The sequence below is a fragment of the Andrographis paniculata genome, unplaced genomic scaffold (genome assembly GCF_009805555.1).
Source record: "Andrographis paniculata isolate CXL003 unplaced genomic scaffold, ASM980555v1 Contig78END, whole genome shotgun sequence".
Classification (NCBI taxonomy): Eukaryota; Viridiplantae; Streptophyta; class Magnoliopsida; order Lamiales; family Acanthaceae; genus Andrographis; species Andrographis paniculata.
This window is the reverse complement of record NW_026137615.1, coordinates 2,133,504-2,155,276: the sequence shown is the minus strand read 5'-3', so window position 1 is coordinate 2,155,276 and position 21,773 is coordinate 2,133,504. Positions and strand designations below refer to the sequence as shown.

At 33.8% G+C, this 21,773-nt stretch overlaps 3 protein-coding genes across 5 annotated transcripts; 1 reads left to right on the top strand and 2 right to left on the bottom strand.

Moving 5' to 3' along the window:
* Window positions 1-447: 447 nt before the first annotated feature.
* LOC127239657 (GDSL esterase/lipase At4g01130-like) lies at window positions 448-4,195 on the bottom strand. Its single transcript, XM_051257904.1, has 5 exons — window positions 3,854-4,195; window positions 3,055-3,267; window positions 2,810-2,961; window positions 1,650-1,920; window positions 448-883 (listed from the first exon to the last, which is right to left on the bottom strand). The coding sequence occupies exons 1-5, from the start codon at window positions 4,110-4,112 to the stop codon at window positions 615-617; spliced, it is 1,164 nt and encodes a 387-aa protein (XP_051113861.1). The 5' UTR covers window positions 4,113-4,195; the 3' UTR covers window positions 448-614.
* LOC127239656 (serine/threonine-protein kinase VPS15-like) lies at window positions 3,886-14,870 on the bottom strand. Of its 3 annotated transcripts, XM_051257902.1 has the most exons (12): window positions 14,373-14,870; window positions 12,648-12,770; window positions 12,487-12,532; window positions 12,248-12,408; window positions 10,960-11,039; window positions 10,166-10,271; window positions 9,783-9,959; window positions 6,586-9,711; window positions 5,877-6,133; window positions 5,610-5,700; window positions 5,345-5,510; window positions 3,886-4,030 (listed from the first exon to the last, which is right to left on the bottom strand). In XM_051257902.1, the coding sequence occupies exons 1-11, from the start codon at window positions 14,643-14,645 to the stop codon at window positions 5,346-5,348; spliced, it is 4,605 nt and encodes a 1,534-aa protein (XP_051113859.1). In that variant the 5' UTR covers window positions 14,646-14,870; the 3' UTR covers window positions 3,886-4,030; window position 5,345. The 3 variants fall into 3 exon arrangements, with proteins under 3 accessions (XP_051113859.1, XP_051113858.1, XP_051113860.1); XM_051257901.1 differs by lacking the exon at window positions 3,886-4,030 and having other exon boundaries at window positions 5,058-5,510; XM_051257903.1 differs by lacking the exons at window positions 3,886-4,030; window positions 10,960-11,039; window positions 12,487-12,532; window positions 12,648-12,770; window positions 14,373-14,870 and having other exon boundaries at window positions 5,058-5,510; window positions 12,248-12,403.
* Window positions 14,871-17,059: 2,189 nt separating this feature from the next.
* On the top strand, window positions 17,060-21,253 carry LOC127239985 (uncharacterized). The gene is made up of 2 exons (XM_051258395.1): window positions 17,060-18,776; window positions 20,662-21,253. The coding sequence occupies exon 1, from the start codon at window positions 17,280-17,282 to the stop codon at window positions 18,765-18,767; it is 1,488 nt and encodes a 495-aa protein (XP_051114352.1). The 5' UTR covers window positions 17,060-17,279; the 3' UTR covers window positions 18,768-18,776; window positions 20,662-21,253.
* The last annotated feature ends 520 nt before the right edge of the window (window positions 21,254-21,773 follow it).

The window sequence follows — 21,773 nt, the reverse complement described above, 5'->3', positions numbered from 1 at the left end:
CTGGTCTGGCTTATTTCCACCCGTAACGATGAGATTCTAGCTTACTATATATATATATATATCTATACAATATCACATTCATAACTAAGGGCATCTCCAATCCAGCGTCATTAATGGCGCTAGGTTGGATGATTTGACGTCGGTTGTCCAGCTCCATTTTTTGGCGTTGCTTTTTTTTTTTTTTTAAAAAAAAAAAAATTTAAAATTTTTTGAAATTTTAATTTAAAATTTTAAATTTATTTTTATTTTTCTAAATTTTTTTAAAAAATTATTTCAAATTATAAAAATAAAAAGTTGGTTAAAATAATATGAAAAATTGAATATTTGAAGAATTATAGTGAAAAATATTGGAGTAAAATTACTGTAGCCAGAGTTAAAACTGCATAAATGGAGTTGATGGATTGGAGATGGCCTAATTGAATCAAATTAGCACCATCAGATCGGTAGTTTAATATATATACAATATCACATTCAATGCATATTCTCATTCATTCATTATTATTATTATTATAAATTCATGACGTGCACTAAAAAAATACCGAAAATACCCCGAACCACATACAAACTCATATATAGTCTCCCTTTGAGACCTGGAAACTCATAGAAAAGAGTCGTCAACCAATGGGCTTTATATCGCAAAGCTTATGAAGATCGAAAGGAGGATCAAAGTAAGATCCGCCAAGAATGGCTTTTGTCACAATTTTGTTAGCGGCTTCGGTCGCGTGAATCCCATCCCAACTCACATAGTTATACGGATCATCACATGCAATCGCCGTCACATTTATCCCATCAATAATCTTCGTATTCCCACAATAAACTCTCGGGTCGAAATTGTAAGCGCCACCTCCATGTCCACAACACGCCGTGGTTCCGTATTTCAACCCTATCCAATAATTTAGAATCACTTCTATTATTTTACTACGTACAAAACCTTATTTGTATAAAAATTTTTTTTACGTCTAATCATTTAGTACTGAAATATTGTCACATGTATTCATACTACACTTCCAAAGCTAACATGAACTAGTTATATAACAATTTTAACGCCATTTTTTCTGTGAATTTAATTTTTAAAGAAATATATAAATTGTAGTATGTTTTTTATAAAATTAATTTTAATGTTAAAAATTGCTACGTGACTAGTCCATATCAACTTTAGAGGTGTCATATCAACACATGCACGTGGTAATATTATAGTATTAAAGGACTTTTTTTTTATCAATTTAGATATATAATTATTTTTATATAAAATTTAATTCAAGGACCAAAATAATACTCTCTTCATCCCACGTTGGATGTCTGGGTAACTGTAGACACGAGAATTTAGGATAAGTATAATTAGTAGATAATTAAGAATGTATTAGTAAAAGTAATTATCTTATAATATAAATAATTATAAATTAAGATTAAGATAACTAATTACTTTAATTAAAATTAAAAAAAATAAATTAAAAAGTTTAAAATAAAATTAAAGTGTGTAATTATTTTTCAAAAAAGGAAAGTGACATGGGATGTGGGACGGACAGAAACGGCATTGTGGACATGATATGTGGAACGGAGGGAGTAATGAATACGGAACTAAAATATGCTTATTTTTATTTTTATGTATTTTTTTTTCAGGTAATTGAAAAATCGTTTAAGAAGAATACCATAAGATGTTGGGTGCCGGAAGAGCTCGAGCATGATGGAATGTATATCGACATATATAACATGCGCGCCGTGTAGATCTTTTCTCGTGTTCTTCATTTCTTCCTTAAGCATATTGTTGTAGTTGATAACTTCATTGTTGTAAGAGATCAGACATCCGAACAAGTCAATGTCCGAGCTGTTTTGATGGAGCGCCATCAAGAGCGATGGATAGCAACCCACCGGTGCTAGATTGAAAACAAAAAATGTACGCCCCCCTAACGCATAAATTTCCTAGAAAAAAACCGGGTTACAAAAAGACCGAATTTTCAACTAGGAAAGATGATCGTTTAGTAAGTTGAATTAACTATACATATATCTAATGGTGTTTTATCGATTTTTTGCTTACCTATTCACTTTACAAGAAGATATATATATATATTCATAAAAATATTATTTATAGGAAATACTAGTGTTTTTATTTAAGCACGTTGTATTTAAGCATATTGTTCATTAAAAATATCATATTTATATCTATTTTAAAAAAATAAACAAACAAAAACAAGTTATTTCTAAAATCGATCTTTGATCTAAAAATTACAAATTTAAAATATTCAAAACACAAAAACGCCTTAAATTTTTTGTGAGATGTGTTTGGATGTAAGTCTTTATCCAAACTTCGCTATATATAACTTTTTTCTTATAGAAAACAAAAAAAATCATATAGTTATTTTTTAATTAAAATATTACATACAAATACTAGTAATTTTTTTTTATTTAAAATATTATACTACATTCGTCCCATAAAAAGGGTAACGTTTGTTTTTTGCGTCATTGTACTTAACGTTGAAAATATCATTATATTTATATAATCTATTCCACAAATGTCATTATATTTGTATTATAAGAGACTAATAGAGGTATTATTGCTATTTTCTTTTGATTTGGACTACGTTATAATAATTAATATTCAAATATCCAAAACGTCTATGTACTCTTCTTATGGGACTTAGGTAGTATCAAATTCTTGTCTAAAAATATTTCTTTTAATTTCAAACTAAATTTACAAAAATACTCTAAATTACCTTTTTTTTACTTTTATTATTTTTTAATAAAATATTTATTTTTTAATCCCGTGTCGGATCCAAATGTTCTAAATTTACCGGACAGATTGAGCCTTTACCTTTACAGCACTCCCAATTTGAGAAACTACTTCAGGCAAAATTTTCTTGACACTTTCAAAAGATGCTAAGTTCCCAGTGAAGTCATTTTGCCCTATGTAAAATGTGTAGAGGGATTTTTTGAACACGCCGCGTCGAGGAAGTTTGTCGACACCTGCCCGGCAGACAAGAAAATAAAAACCCTTTAATAGTCGTCGTGGATTCAATATAACTATGTAAAAACTTGCAAGAATGCCGAAAATGGCACCTAAAGAGCGATTTTTTAGATCCACTTCAGCTACGAATTGCTTCATTTGTTTGAGCTGAATTGCGAGAGAAAACGGGCTTATTCCCGTGACGAACATTGAAGTCTTTGGCAAGAGCACGGTCGATGCCAATGTCGCAAAGTTGGATCCGTGCCGGTAATTTGACCCGATAGACTGCAAATATGGGCTTAGAAATGGTAGCCCCATTGCTTGTGCTGTAAGAATCCGTCATTCTAAGTAAGTCGCTATATACTTTTAGGTCAAAGTCGAGCATACATTCAAAAATTTTGAATAACTTTTTTATTTGGGAGCATCTCTTGTATAAACTATTAGCAATTTCATCCGTTGGTAAGTTTTTCATAAAAAAAAAAAAAAAAAAAAAAAAAAAAAAAAAAAAAAATTACTGTTAATAGATAATAAAAAAATTTAGAAAATAATATATATGTGTGTAAGACATCCTAAATATATCCTATACAAAGAATCATTGCATTACTACAAAGACAAAGACTAGGGACCATAGATGGGGTAGTATGTCCATTCTTGCCAGCTATGGCATTCTTGTCTTTTTAACCCTAATTATAGAAAGAAAGAAAAAACCAATCAAGTTACACACATACTATGATATATATAAAAATACACTATGTATAGTTATATATACATATATGTGAAAGATGGGATGGCGCCGCCGCCGGTGGTTGCCGCGATAAACTTGAAGAGACTTAAAGGCGACGGCGATCATACTTAAGAGTGTCTAATGATATGATTTAAGTCTGAGAGAAAAATACGAAAGCTTAACATTACCCAAAAAGTCGATGATCAATCTGCCATCAGTTGCACGCCCAACCGGCCTTTTAAAGTAAGTCATCCCAAAAGGCGGGTTTTGCGATGGGAATGCTGCCCAAAATCCTCCTGTATCGGAGTTGGAGTCGCCGAAGTTGAAAATGGCCTCGAAATCGCAATTTCCATAACTTTTTGTAGCTAAGAGAATCATAAATAGAAGTGAAGAAGATGAAATTAGAATGAATGAACTATTAAAATTTCTTGTTCTATGAGTAGTCATTCTTGACTGTCTTTGTTTCTTTTCTTTTTTGAAGAGTATGTGTGTATTTTATAGGGGAGGAAAGTGATTTTGGATACGGCTTGATACCCTTTTGGTTTAAATATAGATAATAATATACTTCCACATTCCTAATACAATAGTTTTGTTTATCATTTTTGTCTGTCCTAAAATAATAATCTTATTTTCATAACTAATCGTATCATCATAAAACTACCAATACTTTTTAATTTTTATTACACAATTGTCACTACTTTTTACACTAATACACTCACAAGGGCAAAAAAGTCTTTTATCCATACTTTTTACCCACTATCAATATAAATCAATATTCTTTAAATCCCGTATCCAACCCATTTAAGACTACATTTATTGGGTGGGGGGAGTATATGATATCATTTTGATTTAGTCAGAGGCGCGGAAATATAGAAAATACTATTTCCGTTGGGCTCTAAAAGTTTCACTTACTTTTTTTGTGCGTTGATCTTTGAATATTAATTAGTATATCAAAATGTAGTACAAATTAAAAAAAAAAAATTGCAAAAATACTTTCATTAGTGTCTTATAATACTAATAGAAATACATCTATACAAAAAAGTTATACAAATATAAGAATATTTTTAATGTTAAGTATAATGACAGTAAATGTGACCTTAGAAGGTGAGGGAGTAACATATATGAACATATATGAATATGTTATATTTTTGGGATGAAATATTAATTGCTTTAAATTAATACGTTGATCAAATTAGTAACTTGACTCAAGTCAACACCCTATCTGCCATCAAAAATATTTGTAATGCAATTTCAATATATGTAATAAGAAAAAAATATATACAACAAATCATATCACACTATTATTTTACTTAAAAAAAGAGTAAAATGCAAAATAAAAACCTACAAATTTAAAATAACTAAATAAATAAATAACAAAACTTGTAGCCTGTATACATGTAATTTCTTCTGATTTACATTTCCCCCCAAACGATTTGTAGATTTGATCATCATATTATATAACAGATGCAACTTTACTACTTGAACCAAAAACTGCAAAACTAATTTAGCAATAAATTAAAAAAAAAAAAAAGAAAAACCTAAATTTCTCACCAATCTATCTATCTTCTACCTTAATTTGCATAAAATTTCATATCATATGTATGTTGTTAGTTAGATCTCATATCATCAAAACAAATACCATATGCACACAATAAACGTATGTTATTCTTATATGGTACCTTACTTCCAGACCTTTACGGCGCCGTCTCGACTGCTCGATACGAGCAGTCTCTGGTTCAGTTTTACCGAAGCCAACGAGAGCACCGTATCGCAATGGCACCCCCCAGCAGCAGCAGCAGTAAGAATCTCCTTTCGGGTCAGCCGAGGCGACAGTCTTTTACATTCCTGCTCGCAAATGAAGAAATCAATCGAAACCATAATATGATTTTTGGTAGACTTTAAAGCATAGCATGAGATCGAAGAGTTCGATGAACTACTTACTACCTGGACAACTTGTACTCCAGAGCTAGATTTTGTCTCGTAGAAATCATCTCCTTTCACAGACGGTCCACAAACGCAATAGCTCCGCTCAGGGCTGCCGGGAAGCAGTCAGAATTTCAGTAGCAAAACTAAGGGTTTTGATTGTTTTTCATTTAAAACATATCGATATTATTCAGCCCGTACGATTCTCGATAAAATTTTAAAAAAAAACATTATTTTTTCTCATAAAACATAGTGTCTATTTAAATAAAAAATTAAGTAAATCAAAACCTGCAGTGATCCCATCGACGTATTTTCAAGTCGGTTCCACCAGTCAATAGATCACCGCCGGGTAGCGGAAGTAATGCGCGGATTCCAGGGATACGAGAGGAAGGTTCGTTCAGCTCATCGATTCTGTACATGGAATTTAAAATACTTCGCTTCGTGTCTGACTTAGCGTTGCCCTTACCAGACGATCTGGCTAAGGCCCAAGGTGACGACGAGTTACCATTTTCAGAATCAGACTCGTTGTTTGTTGCTCTCAATACCTGCAAAAGAGAATGCGAAATAGCATTTCATATCAGACCTTAAAATATGACACTGCCATGGAACTAGAGTGGTTACACGAATCAAGCCGATGAATTGAGCTGAATAATAAATAGACTCATTTTGTTGATGAATGAGCCCGAACCTTATTCGCGAACTTTCGTTTTAAATGATATATTTGTAATATATATATGAAATTATGAATTAAAAATAAAATAAAATATCATATTAAGACAAACAAGCTCGAACGAGCTCAAACAATGAAATCACTTAACGAACTAAGTTCAAACAAACAAACGAGCTCGAATACTTAACGAACAAATACGAGTCTTTGTTCGTTAATAACGAACAAAGACTAACAACTAAACTTACATTTGATTCAGCTTCGTTAACAGCTCTAAATTCAATGACGAACTTTATCAAAGGAGGGGACGAACAAAAGAACCATGCATACCTGGTGACAGCACCCATTTTCAGCATCCCAGAGAGAAACTTCATTAAATCCCGCTGCTACGTAGACGAGGGGCCTTGAGGTAGTCGATAAGGGAGTACCGGGAGGAGGGACAAAAAGACACATCTTTTTGACGGGGCATGCGAGAGAATACTTCCACGAATTAACCGGGATGCAGAATCTGAGATCCCACAAGGTAAGCACACCTCTAGAGGATCCCGACACAAACCAGTTGCCGCACGGATCAGCCACCAGACTAGATATATAACCCTCTCCGGGAGAAACTTTTGAGTTCCAACCGTTGGAACTTGTTCTCGTATCCCAGAGGTGAATCCCACAATTCTGGGTACTAAAAAGAATAATCTTGCTAGTGTTACCTTCGGAAAAATAGTTTAAAAGGCTTAGAATCGCACCTTCCCCAAAGCTGTTCTTCTTCACGTCAGCAATGCCGGAGTAATTTTCAACGACATTGCCGAGTCCTCTCGAGATGTGATCTACGGAGAAAGTGTGCATGGTCCCATCACTTCCCCCGACAACAACTTGGGAAGAACCTTGAAGCACTGCAACACACATTGCTTGATTTCCATTTAATGAATACGTTAGCCTAGATCGAAACGAAATGTCCTTCTCCAGCCTCTTGCAATCCCATATCTTCACTGTCGAGTCCTCAGAAGCACTGACAAAGAACTGCTGGTCCATTGAAATGGAGATATCACGGACAGCGGCTTTGTGCTCGTGGAGATTTGCAACAAGTACCCCATGAGGCCTCCACCCTGAATCGGGAATGGTTGACCTTGCCAGCGATGACAACTCCGCTGACTCGGATGATGAGCAGTTATCATCCATTGTGAGAGAATTCCCTTTCAATCTGTCAGGTTCATCTTCAGTTCCTCGGTCTTCTACTTGGTGTATAACTCTTCTCAATAGTGCAGGGGTGTTGCCGGCATAAACTGACCCCGGCACGAGCCTTGGAGATGGTATGGAACTCGCCAAACTAAATGACTTATTTGCAGGATCCATCAAAGACAAGGAGGATGTGCTGAAACCTAAGGAATTATACGGAACTGAAGAATCGGAAGCAGCTGGAACGGAGCCAGAAGTACGCTTATTTTCAACCTTGAAGTAGTACAAAGGTATGCTTTCTGATGACTTATCGACAAAGCCGTTCATGAAACTCATTTGTGGGGACATAAATCCAGATAGTTGAGACTTTTCCGAGGCAATATGATCACGAATGTCCGGTTGACCTATTGCACTTTTTGACAAGTTTCCTATAGTTTTGAGCCTTCGGCCATCATCATGGGAATTAGTCGAGTCCAAATGCTCAACTCTGATGCTCGTATGGTCATTTTCATTTTGTCCATCAGACCTAAACTTCGGATCAAACTCCCCAACAGTTCTCTGAAGCAAGTCTACATCATCAAACCATTTAGACTGAGATGATGTATTATACCAAATTTTTCTCTGCCTCTCCAGCATATCTGAGCTTCGAGCATTCTCCGAAACTTGATGATATAGTTCCTTGGAGATTGGTGGCTTAAGACATCCGAGAAGAGCTCTTTCTGACGCTAAAGATGCAGGTCGTCTCCGTAATAAGGGACAAATTACCGGCACCAGAAATACTAAAGAATCAACTGCACCTAATTTATCACTGCTAGCCACAATAAATGTTACGACGGACCTTCTTACCCAATTACTGGGATAAATGAGCAAAGGAAAAGCACGGTCTATAATCTCGAGCAGAATTCTCTTCCTCAGGAAACCACTTCTGCACAGAATAGCCAAGCAATCCAAGGCATATGCAATTACCGACTCAATCATATCATTTAGCGCCTGCTCGATGTAAGGCCAGAGGTATTCCTCTACACTTCGTTGCCCCACAAATAAACAAACATATATTATCTGCCCATAAAATACAGCCCTGAGCTGTTCATCCCGATCATTTAAAAAAGCAGGGAGGATAGGTAGCAAAAAGTCATTGCTCTGTCTCTTTCCGAAAAACCAACAAAGGTTGCCAATGTCGTGCAGAAGTGCTCTCCTAATGTTCGGCGTTTGCTTTGGACCCATGACAAGATCTTGAATCACCTCCGCAACAGATTTTCTCAACTGTGCGAGCTGAGCATCACTATTTACCCTCTGCGGGTCTCCAGAAGTGTCGGCGGTTGGTGTCTGTAACTTACGGGATATGTTAGTCTCGTTAAGAACTCCTGCCTCAGTCAAGCTTATGGAGTGAATTAAGAACTCATAGGCAGTCAGAGCAAGCTTAGAGATGTTGCTGGCATAGCAGATCCTCACACTTTCCTCGGAATCGTCAGGAAGCATGGAAAGCATTGGAAGAATATACTCTGGAAAAATTTTGGCATCACTTGGAGGAAAATCTCTTACTAAAGGAAGAATGTCGCACAATGTCTCTAAAGCAGCACATCGGACAATGGCAGCGGGATCTGAAAGTAATGCTATAACATAAGGAAGGATTCGCTGCAGTCTATCTTCGTCATCGATGTACAGAGAGCAAGATTTTAACAGAAGTACAGCAGTCCTCCTTATGAAAGGTACCTTGACATTGCGGATGCAGGAACAAAGAAGCGAGGCGATTAAAACCATACCATCGCAGCTCAATATATCCTGAGGTACAGGTAATAACGGCATCCCAAGTGTGTCCGCTTGATTGTTGTAATCAGATAGCAATAAGCTCAAGTCAGTCGTTGCAATCTTTTTCAGGAAAGGATGGTGATTTCGCTGGAATGTATCAGCGATATCTTGCATCAGCTCACTAAGAGTTTTCAGTCCAGATTGATGGTGATTGTGGGCATATGTATTGGCCACACTAGTTGGCAAAGACTTCATACCAAAATTTCTATTGCTCTGCTCCACATCCCTGAGCAGTGAATTAACATTACCAAGAAGATCAAATTGTTCGTGACTGGATCTTTCATTTGTCTCTTCTCCTTTGCTCAAAGAATTTTCTGCCTTATTAGAGTCTTGCTTCGAATATGCCCCTGATGGTAATTGATTCCCATCATCAGATGAAGATTCTTTTCCCGAGATCAGACCCCTTTTGACCTTGACAGTCTTGTTGCCCATCATTTGTCTAAGTATTTCCTGGAAAGAGGTCTCACATGCTAAAACCTGCATAATTCTTCGGGTTAATAACACAATAGCTAGCCAGCAGGAATAAAGAAATCTTCCAAGTTGCTTACCCTTGCATCAGAACTCAGAGAGTTTAACAATGAATAGAACTTATGAAGAAATGGTGAGAAGTAACTCGGTAACACAGCACCTGCATAGCTCTGCAGGTAGCTCTCAGCAGAGCATCTAGACTCTGGATCCAGTTGAATCATATGATGAACCATCTTACGAATTCCTGAATCCGGAATCTGAATCCATACAGTTGCAGCAATATCTTAGTTTAGATTGATACAAAAATACACAGGAGTGAAACATTATTCAGATTAAATGGGCAGTGATAAACAAGACATTATCAGCAGATATCTGGAGGCAATCAGAATGATTGAAAGGACAAATTATAATAAAAATATAAAAGTGAAATTTCAAAGACACAACCCCATGCATGGTTAGCTACCTTTTCCAGATGCTGGGTAGGATCATATTGTCCTCTTCGATAAGCAAGGAGTTGAGAAAGTTCAAACAATGGCTGGCCTTCAAGGAAAAGCTCAGCAATCACAGAGCTGAAACAGAAAACTCTGAACAGTTACTTGTTTGCATTGTTCAATAAAATTTCCGATAATCATAACTACAGTTTTGTGCATGAAATACAGTAACGTGTAAATATCCAGCTTAGCAATATCCAAAAACTAAACACTTAATACGAGAAACAATTGTGTGCTTAAAAATAAATACAAAGAAAAAGTGAGACCACTACAAAGCACATATGTCAAAATACAGCCAAATATTTTGTTAACTAGACTAAATTCCTCTCTAAATGAAAGCAGTTAATAGAAGTTTTGTTCACAGGTATTCTTCCGGCCTGCAGCATTTACTCTATAGAGGCAATGTGAGTTTAAGTAATAATCCATGTGAAGAATAAAGAGATGAAATATTTCGGCAATCTGTGAGCTGTGTGCAATTTACATCATATCTTAATTTACAATTCTTTAGTCCCATAAAAAAGAATATCATAAAATGAACTGAAGAGAAAAATGTACGCTTGACACTTAATAGTGACTAAAGGCCATATTTGCTTTTCTAATTTCTGTTCATAGGGCAAAGATGGAAGCAAGGACATTAAAGCTTCATGGGATTTTACTACCATTACTGCTTCATGGGTTTTTCTGGTAACGTCCAGTCAGTCGCCATATCAGTACTTACATCAGGAATTTGAAAGCATTTAATTATTATGCATATGAAAAAACTTGCCCAACAGAAAAGATGTCCATAGAAGGCTTCAAGAGTGCATCTTGTGCCACTTGCATCTCGCCTCCATTCTCACAGAATCTCTGGAATAGCACAATATTATCTCACACACTAATATAGTTAAAGCTTCTTAACAAATAAAGCAGCTCATCATATAAGTGCATTGACATGTATCTTCATAATCAAATAGAGATTTCTAGGTTAGATACATTAAGGGTATGTTCGGTTATAGGATTCTCTCCAAATTTCACTATTTATCAATTTTTTTCCCCCAAAAGCATCAAATTACACATCTATTTTTCATTTTTTATATTATATTAAAAAACAATTTTACATTCAAAATATCACATCAACATCTATTTATATCACTATCATACAACTATTCCAATTCAAAATTTTTACTATGCAAAGTCCAGCTCAAAATTCAAACCCCAAAACAAACACACCCTAAATCTAATATCAGTTTCATTCTAATGCAATGTTTCTAAAACAAAAGGTAAACTGAATGGATAGTCCATAAGTTATTTCATTACCCAATTCACATTTAATTAATGCCTCAACTTTAGACAAACGCTTCAATGCCGCAAACTTAACAAATCACTTATCTTGTATATGAACTTTGAGGATAGATGTGCACATCTCCTGTGATATCTACAAGAGATCCACATTAATGGGAATAGTTTCAAATAAAATTTTCTAGAATTTGTGCAAATAGGTAAATTGAAGTTATGAGTGAATAAGTTTTAATTACCTAATGTAATGCTTGAAAGCCTTGAATACATAGAACTATTCAGATACTGCTTAATCAACTGAAATAGTAGTTACTAATCTTTATTGGAACTTTCCTACAAATTTCATTCCTTAAAATGAATATCAGATCTAATAGGTTTATCCCTTAAAATGGTGGCTTGATACCTTGCCACTTCAAAGTAAAGATAAAGGGGATGTTCACTTGTGTTTTATTTTCTACTCTTTTTTACTACTCAATCTACCATTTTCCCTCCAATAATCCAACAATCATTTCCATTTAAAACATCACATCCAAACACATTTTATATTCAAAGCATCACATTTGGCAATGGTTTCACATTTAAAAAACACATCAAGACCCAAAACACAAATACACAAATAAACACACCAAAGAATGAATGAAGTCAATAAACATATTTCTATTTATATATGCCGTGGCATATCAACTAATATAAATGGTTATTGGCAATAACGCACTTAACAAGGAAATTAAACTAATATATAATCATAGAGAATAAAAAACAAGCAAGAGAAAACAGACCTCGGGTGCAACATAACAGCGTCTTCTACCACCAGTATCAAAAAAGAATGAAAAATCTGAGGGGTCATCATATGGTATATATGTAGGCTTAAATGATGCAAAATCAGCAAGGTAGAGCCAGTTCCAAGAAGTAACCAGCACATTTTCACATTTAATGTCACCTGCAAAACATCATAAGACCCTATCAAAATGAATTAATATGGTTAGTTAATGGAAATAAACCACAAAGTTGACCTCACCATGGCAGACTCCATGCTCATGACTCTGCTTCACAGCATAAAGCAACTGCATAATCCAGAAAGTAAAATAATAAGTTACAATCTCTTCTTTTTGTTTACTCCATTTTTAAGTTTCCTATTTCTATTAGCCAAAATTAACAGCAGCAAAAGAAGAAAAGAACCTGAAACGCCAACCATTTCTTTTCAACAACACTGAGGAAAGGTCGAGTGCTCAACCGATCATGAAGATTGTTAAAGAAATATTGTCTCAATAAATAAGCAGCTTTATCTGTTTCAAGCCAAAACTGCAATATGAATCCCAAAAAATGATCATTTAAGGACCATTTGAAACGAAGTCAATGAAGACACCGAAATCCAAAGAACCATACATAAAAGAAAAAGATTTCACTGCAGAGCATACTATTGAGTGTGTCATGACGAAGGAAATATTAAATGGAACCAAAATAGTTTTTTTCTGGCATCTGAGTGGTGAAAAAAACAGCAATAGAGCTAAATTGTCAAATATCCAAGTAGGAAGAAGAATGATTATCCATGTGAGATCAGGACAACAGCCACTCGTATATAGAAAGCAATGCAATACTAGTGGGTAACAAGGTTTCAGTTTTTGGCCCTCTAATAGTGTTTATGAGAACAGAATAACATTCACTACAAAACTTAAATTGATGGTAATAATAATAGCTTTCAAAGAGTATAAGCACTCTCAAGAAGTTTGCTTTGTCAGGATATAAGGTCTAAAAGATTTCCCATAGATTACTGTCTGATCAACATGTGGTTCAACAAATGAATGTAACTGGAGAAAGAAACTCCCAATGGTATATTAATGGGGATTAGGTGATATCATCAGCACATTCATGCTCTAAAATAGGAATTGCATTTAGAACAATATCAAGCAACCATACAACCCTGTTGCAACTTACAACCATGCGAATCTACATTTGTTTCTGCTAAAAAGGGCAATGTAAGGCAGAAAAAGGTTGAATAACCTCATGTTCGACAGTTTCCAATTTGATGGATGGTTTATCTTTTTCAAATCACATATACTCACCTAATATTGCCACACCAGTGTTCAGATAAACTGAACGTTAGTAGGAAACAAACAGGTAAAGAGTTTCCAGGACATAATTGGGTTTGTTTCTTTAATGTTTGGTGACTTTGGTCTTGGTCTCGTATTATTAAAAAAAAAAAAAATCACTTCGAAATCATCAAATCAAACACCATTTTTTAATTTAAAACATCACATCAAACGATATTTCAATTCAATTTTTTAGGACTTCCATGCAGCAAGCCAAATCCAAACCTTAAAAAAACACATCAAATTGTAGTGTAGATGATTCAATCACTAAGAGCAAACTAGTTATAGCAAACTATCTTTCACACCAATAAAATAAAATAAAAATTGCATTCCAAACCTATTTTTCATTAGAAACATCTCCAAAATGCCTATTTCATTATTCAAAAGAATTCGAATCCAAATTCCATGAATACTTGTGTTTCTTTTGAGTTCCAATACAATTTTTTACTATTTGGACTCCACGTAACCCGAAAAAAATATACCTTTTTTCTATCACAACACAACACAACACAATTCATCAAATCAAACATTATTTTAATAAAAAAAACTCAAACTTCCAAACTCAATCCATAAACTTTCAAAACCATCTCAAATTCTTCTACACATCAATTTCATCATTCCTCGGGCTTCAAATTCAAACAATTTTCATCCTAGCAAGGAAATATCCATTTCCTTTTGTCAAAGTTTCTACACAGAACCCTACCATGGTTCTTTCTTACCAATTTACACCTCGCAAACTAGCAAACAACAGGAAGTCATTAATCAACAGAAAAACCAATAAATTGAGGAAGAACGAGTAAAATCACAAGTAAACCTGGAACGGCCAGACGTGTGGATGATCGAGGCGAGAGAATGTGTCTCGAATGGCAGCGAGACGACGCTCGTAGTCCCTCAAATCAACGGAGTCGCCGCGCTTGAAGTAGACCTTCACGAGCACCAAACCCTCGTCGTGCTTGCAGAGTACGGACTTGAGGAACCGGTCTCTCCCCAGCACTTCCTTGAGTACCAAATTGTACGACGACGGCAAATCGTGCAGATAGTACTCCGTCGCCGACGCCTGCGTCGTCCGGGCGATCTTGTTCCCCATTCCGACGCAATCTATCTGCTACCGCCACTTCTTCCTGATTAATACGTACGAAATTGGAGATTTCATCAACGTGTAGATTGGGGTTTACGCAGTGCAGCTTGGAATGTGAGGAGTAGGGAGAGCTCGGCAGCGGCCATGGCCCATGGGAGAGGAATTTGGATTCTTTGGCACCTAGAGGATTGCTTCCGATTGGTTGATTCCGCCATGGCCACCATCTTACAAAAGTGCTTTTTCCAAATTAATATCATTACTATTTTATATAATTTCCTGTGTTTTTATTTTCAAGCTCTTGCTTTCAAAATTTTACTTTAATTTTTCTATAATAAATATTGAGTTATTATTTTTTTTATCAAAAAATATTATTAGCAATAAATTTTATTACTTTTTATGTAGAGTGTTGGAGTATCTTCATTTTGCATGTGTTCTTTTATCAATTTTTTTAAAAAATTATCTGACTTGAAATTTTATATTTTTTAACTTAAAAAATTTACAATATATATTTTATCACGAAAGTCAACATTCATATAAATTACTCTTTCCTTCCTCACATAAAGTATAAATTTATGTTCGCGTCATGTTTAATAAATAATAATATTTTAATTATAATGTATAGTTAAAAGTAGTCTAATGACAATATTATATTTATATAACCAATAAAATTTTCTATCTCTTATATAAAAAAAATTCAAATTCAAAATACTAAACAAACAAACTTATTATTTTTATATTATTTAATTATATGATAAATTACATTTTTTGTCTCTTTTATTTTCTAATCAGTCAATTTTAATTTATTTATTTTTAAAATGATAATTTTGATCCATTTTATTCAATAACATGTCAATTTTGGTTTATTTTATTCCATTGTATGTCAATTTTAGTTTGTCTATTTTAAAATAAAAATTTTGGTTCCTTATTTATAAAATATTTTAATTTTGAATCCTTAATTATTGTTTCTTTTAAAATTTAATAAATATTAGGGTAATATATATTTTCTTGTGAATAGTTGCATGTATTTTTTTTTGAATAGTTCATATATATTTTCTTGTAAACAATGACATATATATTTTGTTAATATGTAAAGTGAATTAGTTTTTAATGTTGTATAATGAACTTCATTCTTGTTTTGATACGTCTGTTTTATAGACTTGATATATAATATAGATTGTTTGTTTTTCCAAGAATATAATTGTTTGTTTTTCCAAGAATATCAGAGTATTTGTCTAACTGCATGTTAGTGTGCTAAGGTGTATGATAGTGTTTGTTTATGTTATATGTCATTATTGTAACTCTTTGTGATAATATGTGAAAACCTATATTCTTAACTTCTGTGTGATCAACGTCGAATTTTTTGAATAATATATGTTTGTCTTTGTATATTATTTTTTTAATCAGTGTTCAAGCATGTGATAAGATCCTTTAGTAAAAACGTTTGTTATATTGTATGAGTGGTTTCATAAAATGTATAAACTTTGCGATCTTGCATATACTCTGTGATTATTTTTATGGTGGAGTTTGCATATTGCTTGTTGCTTGTTTTTGTATTAAGTCGTTCCTTTTTTTTTTTTTTGAATGAGTTACAGTTTTTGCGGGACTAATGTTTGCACGCTAATGTAGTATTTCTTAATGTTTGTTTGTGAGTGTAAGTTCATTGTACATTTGTAAACTTTCTCATGCAATTTTCGGGCGACTCGACTAGACGAAAATGATCATTTAGCTGTGATGTATCTCTACGAGAGTTACTATTGAATGAATGACTTAGCAAAGAATGTGAAGAATATTGATATTTTTTTGCCAAACCTAACCGTTGACCCATGTTCAACTCGCAACTTAAGCCCTTTAACCCAAAACCCTTTGACTTGCCGGACGATATAAAATCCGTCATTTTCTATCGATTAAAGTTAGAATTTATCTTCTCTTCCGGGTGTGTGCAATTTTCTTCTGCTTGCAATTCTTTCTGTGGGTTGGAGGTTTCTTTTCCTTCGTTAGTTACAAACTCTTCTCTCGTTAATTTATCCGGTAAGTCTTATTCTTAATGAGTTTTGAGTGTTTAGGTGGTCAATTTGGAGTTTGGCTTAGGGTTTATTTGAAGGTGGTTGGGTAGTCCTTAAATGAGTCATTCACGTGTTACTTCTTTCTATTATGATTATAAAGAAAAAAATTTCGTGAAAATGTTGGGAGTTTTAGAATTTTTAAATTTAAAAATAACCAAAAATTATTATTTTACATGATATTTTATAATGTATATATATATATATTTAATACTTTGGTATAATACTTTTAAAAAAATAAATAGTATCAAAATTTTAGAAATATGTTTGCATAAACAAAACGTTATTGGATTGAGATTCCGGGCCGGCCGGTCAGGGCCGGTTTAAAAATCACTCTCCTAACGTCGTCGTTTTGCTGTTTAGCTTTTGAAAAATGCTGAAGATAAACCTCTCCAAAATCCCAAATGACGAAACCCTAATCCGATCTCGCCATGGCCGCGGAGGTAGACCACTCGGTTGTTCTTCCTCTTCATTAATCGATACCTGGTGCAATCATCGGTAAGTTTCCTCGTCTTTGTATTTCCCAGATTTTGAATCCGTCTGCTTCGAAATTCCGCCGCTGAAATCGGTCGAGCTCGGCGATATGGCAAGGCCGGTAGCATTTCCTTTAGGTTTTCGAATTTCTTCGCGGCCCATAAAAATGGCGAGGCAATTTCATCATGCTTCAAAGCCGCTGGATACGACTGTTGTTGGCCGCCATTTGATTTTCGGATCCTGGAGAAGAATTAGCGAGCAATTTCAAAATTCAATTGGTGCGAGAAGTTGCTTCACGAACTGTTCGTTGATTACTGCAAGGAGCTTCAGCTCTTCGAATTCAGATAGAGCAGATGGTAAAAGCGGGAAGAAAATCCTTCCATGGCTGAAAAATTCTGCAGAAAGGGGAAGAAAAAGATTAGGAAGGAACGAGACAACCAAAACCACCGGAAAATCTTCATGGGAAGAATCCGCCGAGAAATTCCTCAACGGCGGCCGGAGATACGAAAGCAGGGGAAATGAGCTAACCAAAAACGATAACCATGGCGTCGAAAACGACGACGACGGGGATACCGAAATCGTCGATGATCCAAGATGGCATTCGATCCGTAATCGAATCAACAGCTTTGCCGAGACAAAATCCGGCGGATACGAGAGGCCGGAGGTGCGGCAATGGAATAACCACGAGAATTGGGGTCGAAAGACGTGGAAAGAAGCTAAAGAATCGACAATGCCGAAAATGGTGGGAGAAGGAGTTTACGGCGTCGGGCCTGTCTTGGCGGCGCTCACGGCTGGCCGGAGAGAATTCTACGCAATGTACGTCCAAGAAGGGTTAGATCTAAGCGCGAACAATCGGAAAAAAAAGGATAAAAAAGGTTTCGATCGAATCTTGAAAATGGCGGAAAGGCTCGAAGTGAACGTAAAGGAAATATCGAAGCACGATCTAAACATGGTCGTCGATAACCGGCCGCACCAAGGCGTAGTTCTCGATGCGTCGCCGTTGGAAATGGTCGGGATAAAGGAGTTGGAGCCGGCTGGGGAATTTGAGTCGGGATCGGTATGGTTGGCGCTTGACGAGGTTACCGATCCGCAAAACTTGGGGGCGATTATCCGATCGGCCTACTTTTTCGGGGCGTCGGGAGTGGTGTTGTGCGCGAAGAATTCCGCGCCGTTGAGTGGCGTCGTTAGCAAGGCGAGCGCGGGATCGCTCGAGGTGACGGAGGTTCGATCGTGCCGGAATATGATGCAATTTTTGACGGCGTCAGCGGGGAACGGGTGGCGGGTTCTCGGCGGGTCGGTGTCGTCGAGAGCCGTGGCGGTGAATGAGGTTGTCGCCGGTGGTGCTCCGACGATTCTCGTACTGGGCAGCGAGGGTACGGGGCTGAGGCCGTTGGTCGAGAGGGCTTGCACGCAGCTCGTTAGGATTCCGGGGAATATTCCAGCAGATGCCGTCGATGACGGCGGCGGCGGGGAGGTGGCGGGGCAAGAGTTCCGGTCGTTTCTTGCGGTGGAGAGCTTGAATGTGAGCGTGGCGGCTGGTGTTTTGCTTAGTCATTTGGTTTGGACGAAACTTGGGATTGAAGAGGTTGAGAATTGAACTACTCAGGTTCGATTTGTTATTTTAGTTTTGACTTTTGGTTTTAACTTACTATACCCCTCTTATCAAATTTTCTCTATTTACTATTGATTACTCCCTCCGTCCCACGTAATATATTCTTATTTTCTATTTTCGTTCTGCCACATAACTTGTTTTTTTTATTTTTGGAAATATAATTATACACTTTAATCACATTTTAAATTTTAAATTTTATAATTTTTTTAATTTTAATTAAACTTTAGTTATTTTAATCTTAATTTATAATTATTTTTACTAAATAATAATTATTTTTACTAATACATTTCTTAATTACCTACTAATTATATTTTACCTAAATTTCCGTATCTACGGTAATAAGCCCAAAATATATGGGACGGAGGGAGTATTTTTTTAAAAATAAAAAATATCAAATCAAATATTTATAATACTTTACTGTCTCAAAATAATAAAAATGTTTAGGATGACTATTTGAATTTCATAAAAAATAATAGTATTATATTGATAGTGATAGTGTTATTTTTAAAAGACTAAAATATTTTATTTTATGTAATTATTGTAAAAAAATTGAAATAATTTTATTTAAAAAAAAAATAAAGAACTAGTTATTAAAAATGAAAATAAAATTATTATTTTTATATTATTTTGGGAGGAATGAGATATATATATATATATTTTTATATTATATTCCAAATAAATTTTAATTTAAAATATTATCACTATTTCAATTAAAAATAGAAAAATAGTGGTAGTGACGAGTGGATAATATTATTTATTATAAATGTGCTTTATATAAAAAATTTTAAGAAAGATGCAAAAGAATTCCACAATTATTTAGAAAAAAAAAATTAAGAAAAAAAAAACAAAATGCAACCAAAATTCTATTATTAAAAAATAATCTTTTTTCATGGTCAGTTTAATTTATGGCTAATTAATTTGATTCATTCATAATTTTATTACATATAGTCTAATAAATAATAATTAATTTATTATTATTTTTAGTTAACCAACTTTTTGTTTTTTCTTTTATTTTTATCAACTCCTAAATATAGCTGTAATTTTGTAAACGAATCAAATAATTTTTTCGAGTTAAAATTTTGATATCGAACTCATAATTTTATACTCCCTTCGTCCCATAACAAAATATTCATTTTTTCATTTTAGTCCGTCCTATAACAAAGTATCCATTTTTTTTTTCAGTAACTATACTATCTACCTAACATTACAAATACCTTTACAACTTACAATATATTACACAAATGTCATTACTTTTATATCACATATACTAACAAGGTTATTTTAGTCATTTTTATTTTATTTCTATTATATCCCAATATAATATTAATATTTTTAAAACTATGTACAAAAAGCAAATGGATACTTCTTTTGGGACGGAGGGAGTAATTTAAATTCGAATGTAAATATTCCACTCGATTCAAATATGAATAAAATACAAATATAAAATTTTAATATTCGATTCCATATTCATATATATTAGGTTAGTAATAAAAATATAACATATATATGTAGTTTTTAAAATAAATAAATTAAATTAAATTTATTTATAATATTACTATTAAATTTTATATAAATAACTATATAATATACTTAAAACTACAACTATTAAGTTTTTCAAGTTGAAAAGATAATAAATAACATATATGTGTATATTTTTATCAAGTGTCTTAAAATTATTATTTAAATTTTAATTATAAAATTCCAAATCGAATAGCTTTGAAGTGAATTGGATCAAATAAAAATAATTAAATCAGTTAGTTTTAGGATTGAAAAAAATTAAATCGAAAACAAGTTTAAAAGAAACTAAAAAAAATTTAGATTAAAGAACCAAAATAAGAAAAAAAATCTAGACATAATTGAAACACAGTTTGTGGTTCAGATTTTGTAGGTCAGCCTCCATTATAAAAGAGGAGACCGAAATAACAACCAAAAACTCCGGTGCCGTTCAACAGCACCTCGGCAACACCTTTTTTCTACCCAAAGAAGAAAACGGAATGAAACAAAACAATTGAACCGTAGAAATCCTCACACACACTCCCCAGAGCACACTGCAGGAAGAACTTCTCAATTTCACGGTGAAATATTACCGAAACCATAGGAGAAGAACAGATCAAAGATATTGCAAGTAAGACGGAGCGAAAGGAAAGAACGAAGAACATAGTATTGTGGCGAAGAACATCAATATATATTAACCAATTAATGGTCCATATCGAAGCCCTAGAATGGATGACTGAGATTTGATTTTGGAAGACCAGACCACGGGTCGGGTCAACGCCATGTTTGGGTCGGATCGCTACTCACAGAAACAACAGTAATATGGACAGGTCAAACGGTCGGATCTAGGTTAAATTCAACAAAATCTTAATCAAATATTTAAATAATATCATAAAAATTATATTTTTAAAAAATCAAATCTAATCGAATATTTTGAATTTTGAATCGAACACAAATATTATTTTAAAATTTGAAATTAATCGAACATCGAAATAAATAGTCGAATATTTTCACTAGTCTGAATCAAATATTACACTGTCAACTTCAATTCAAATACAATCATACTCGAAAATCCTAAATAAATTTTATATTATCTCAACTTATCTATTACCTACTCTATTTTAATATTAAAATATCAAATTCTCTATCCATTCATCCAGTCAAATTTATTTTCATATTTCTTATAAAATTAACAAATCAATATTTAATTATTATCCTTTCATCTAACACTTATTTACAACAAATATTAACTTTATTATATTTTCTCTCTTAATTTACTTTTATTTTTAACTAAATTTTCAAAAATACTTCAAACTATCTATATTTTTTTAATAAAATATTTATTTTTTAAAATTCTATATCTGATCCAAATGAACTATTTTTAGTGGATAGAAAAGTATATATGAACGGATAAAGTTACATAATTCATTCCTAGCGAAGGAGTATATATATACTTATATATAATAAAATGTTTAATTCCTTAAACTGTAAAGAAGA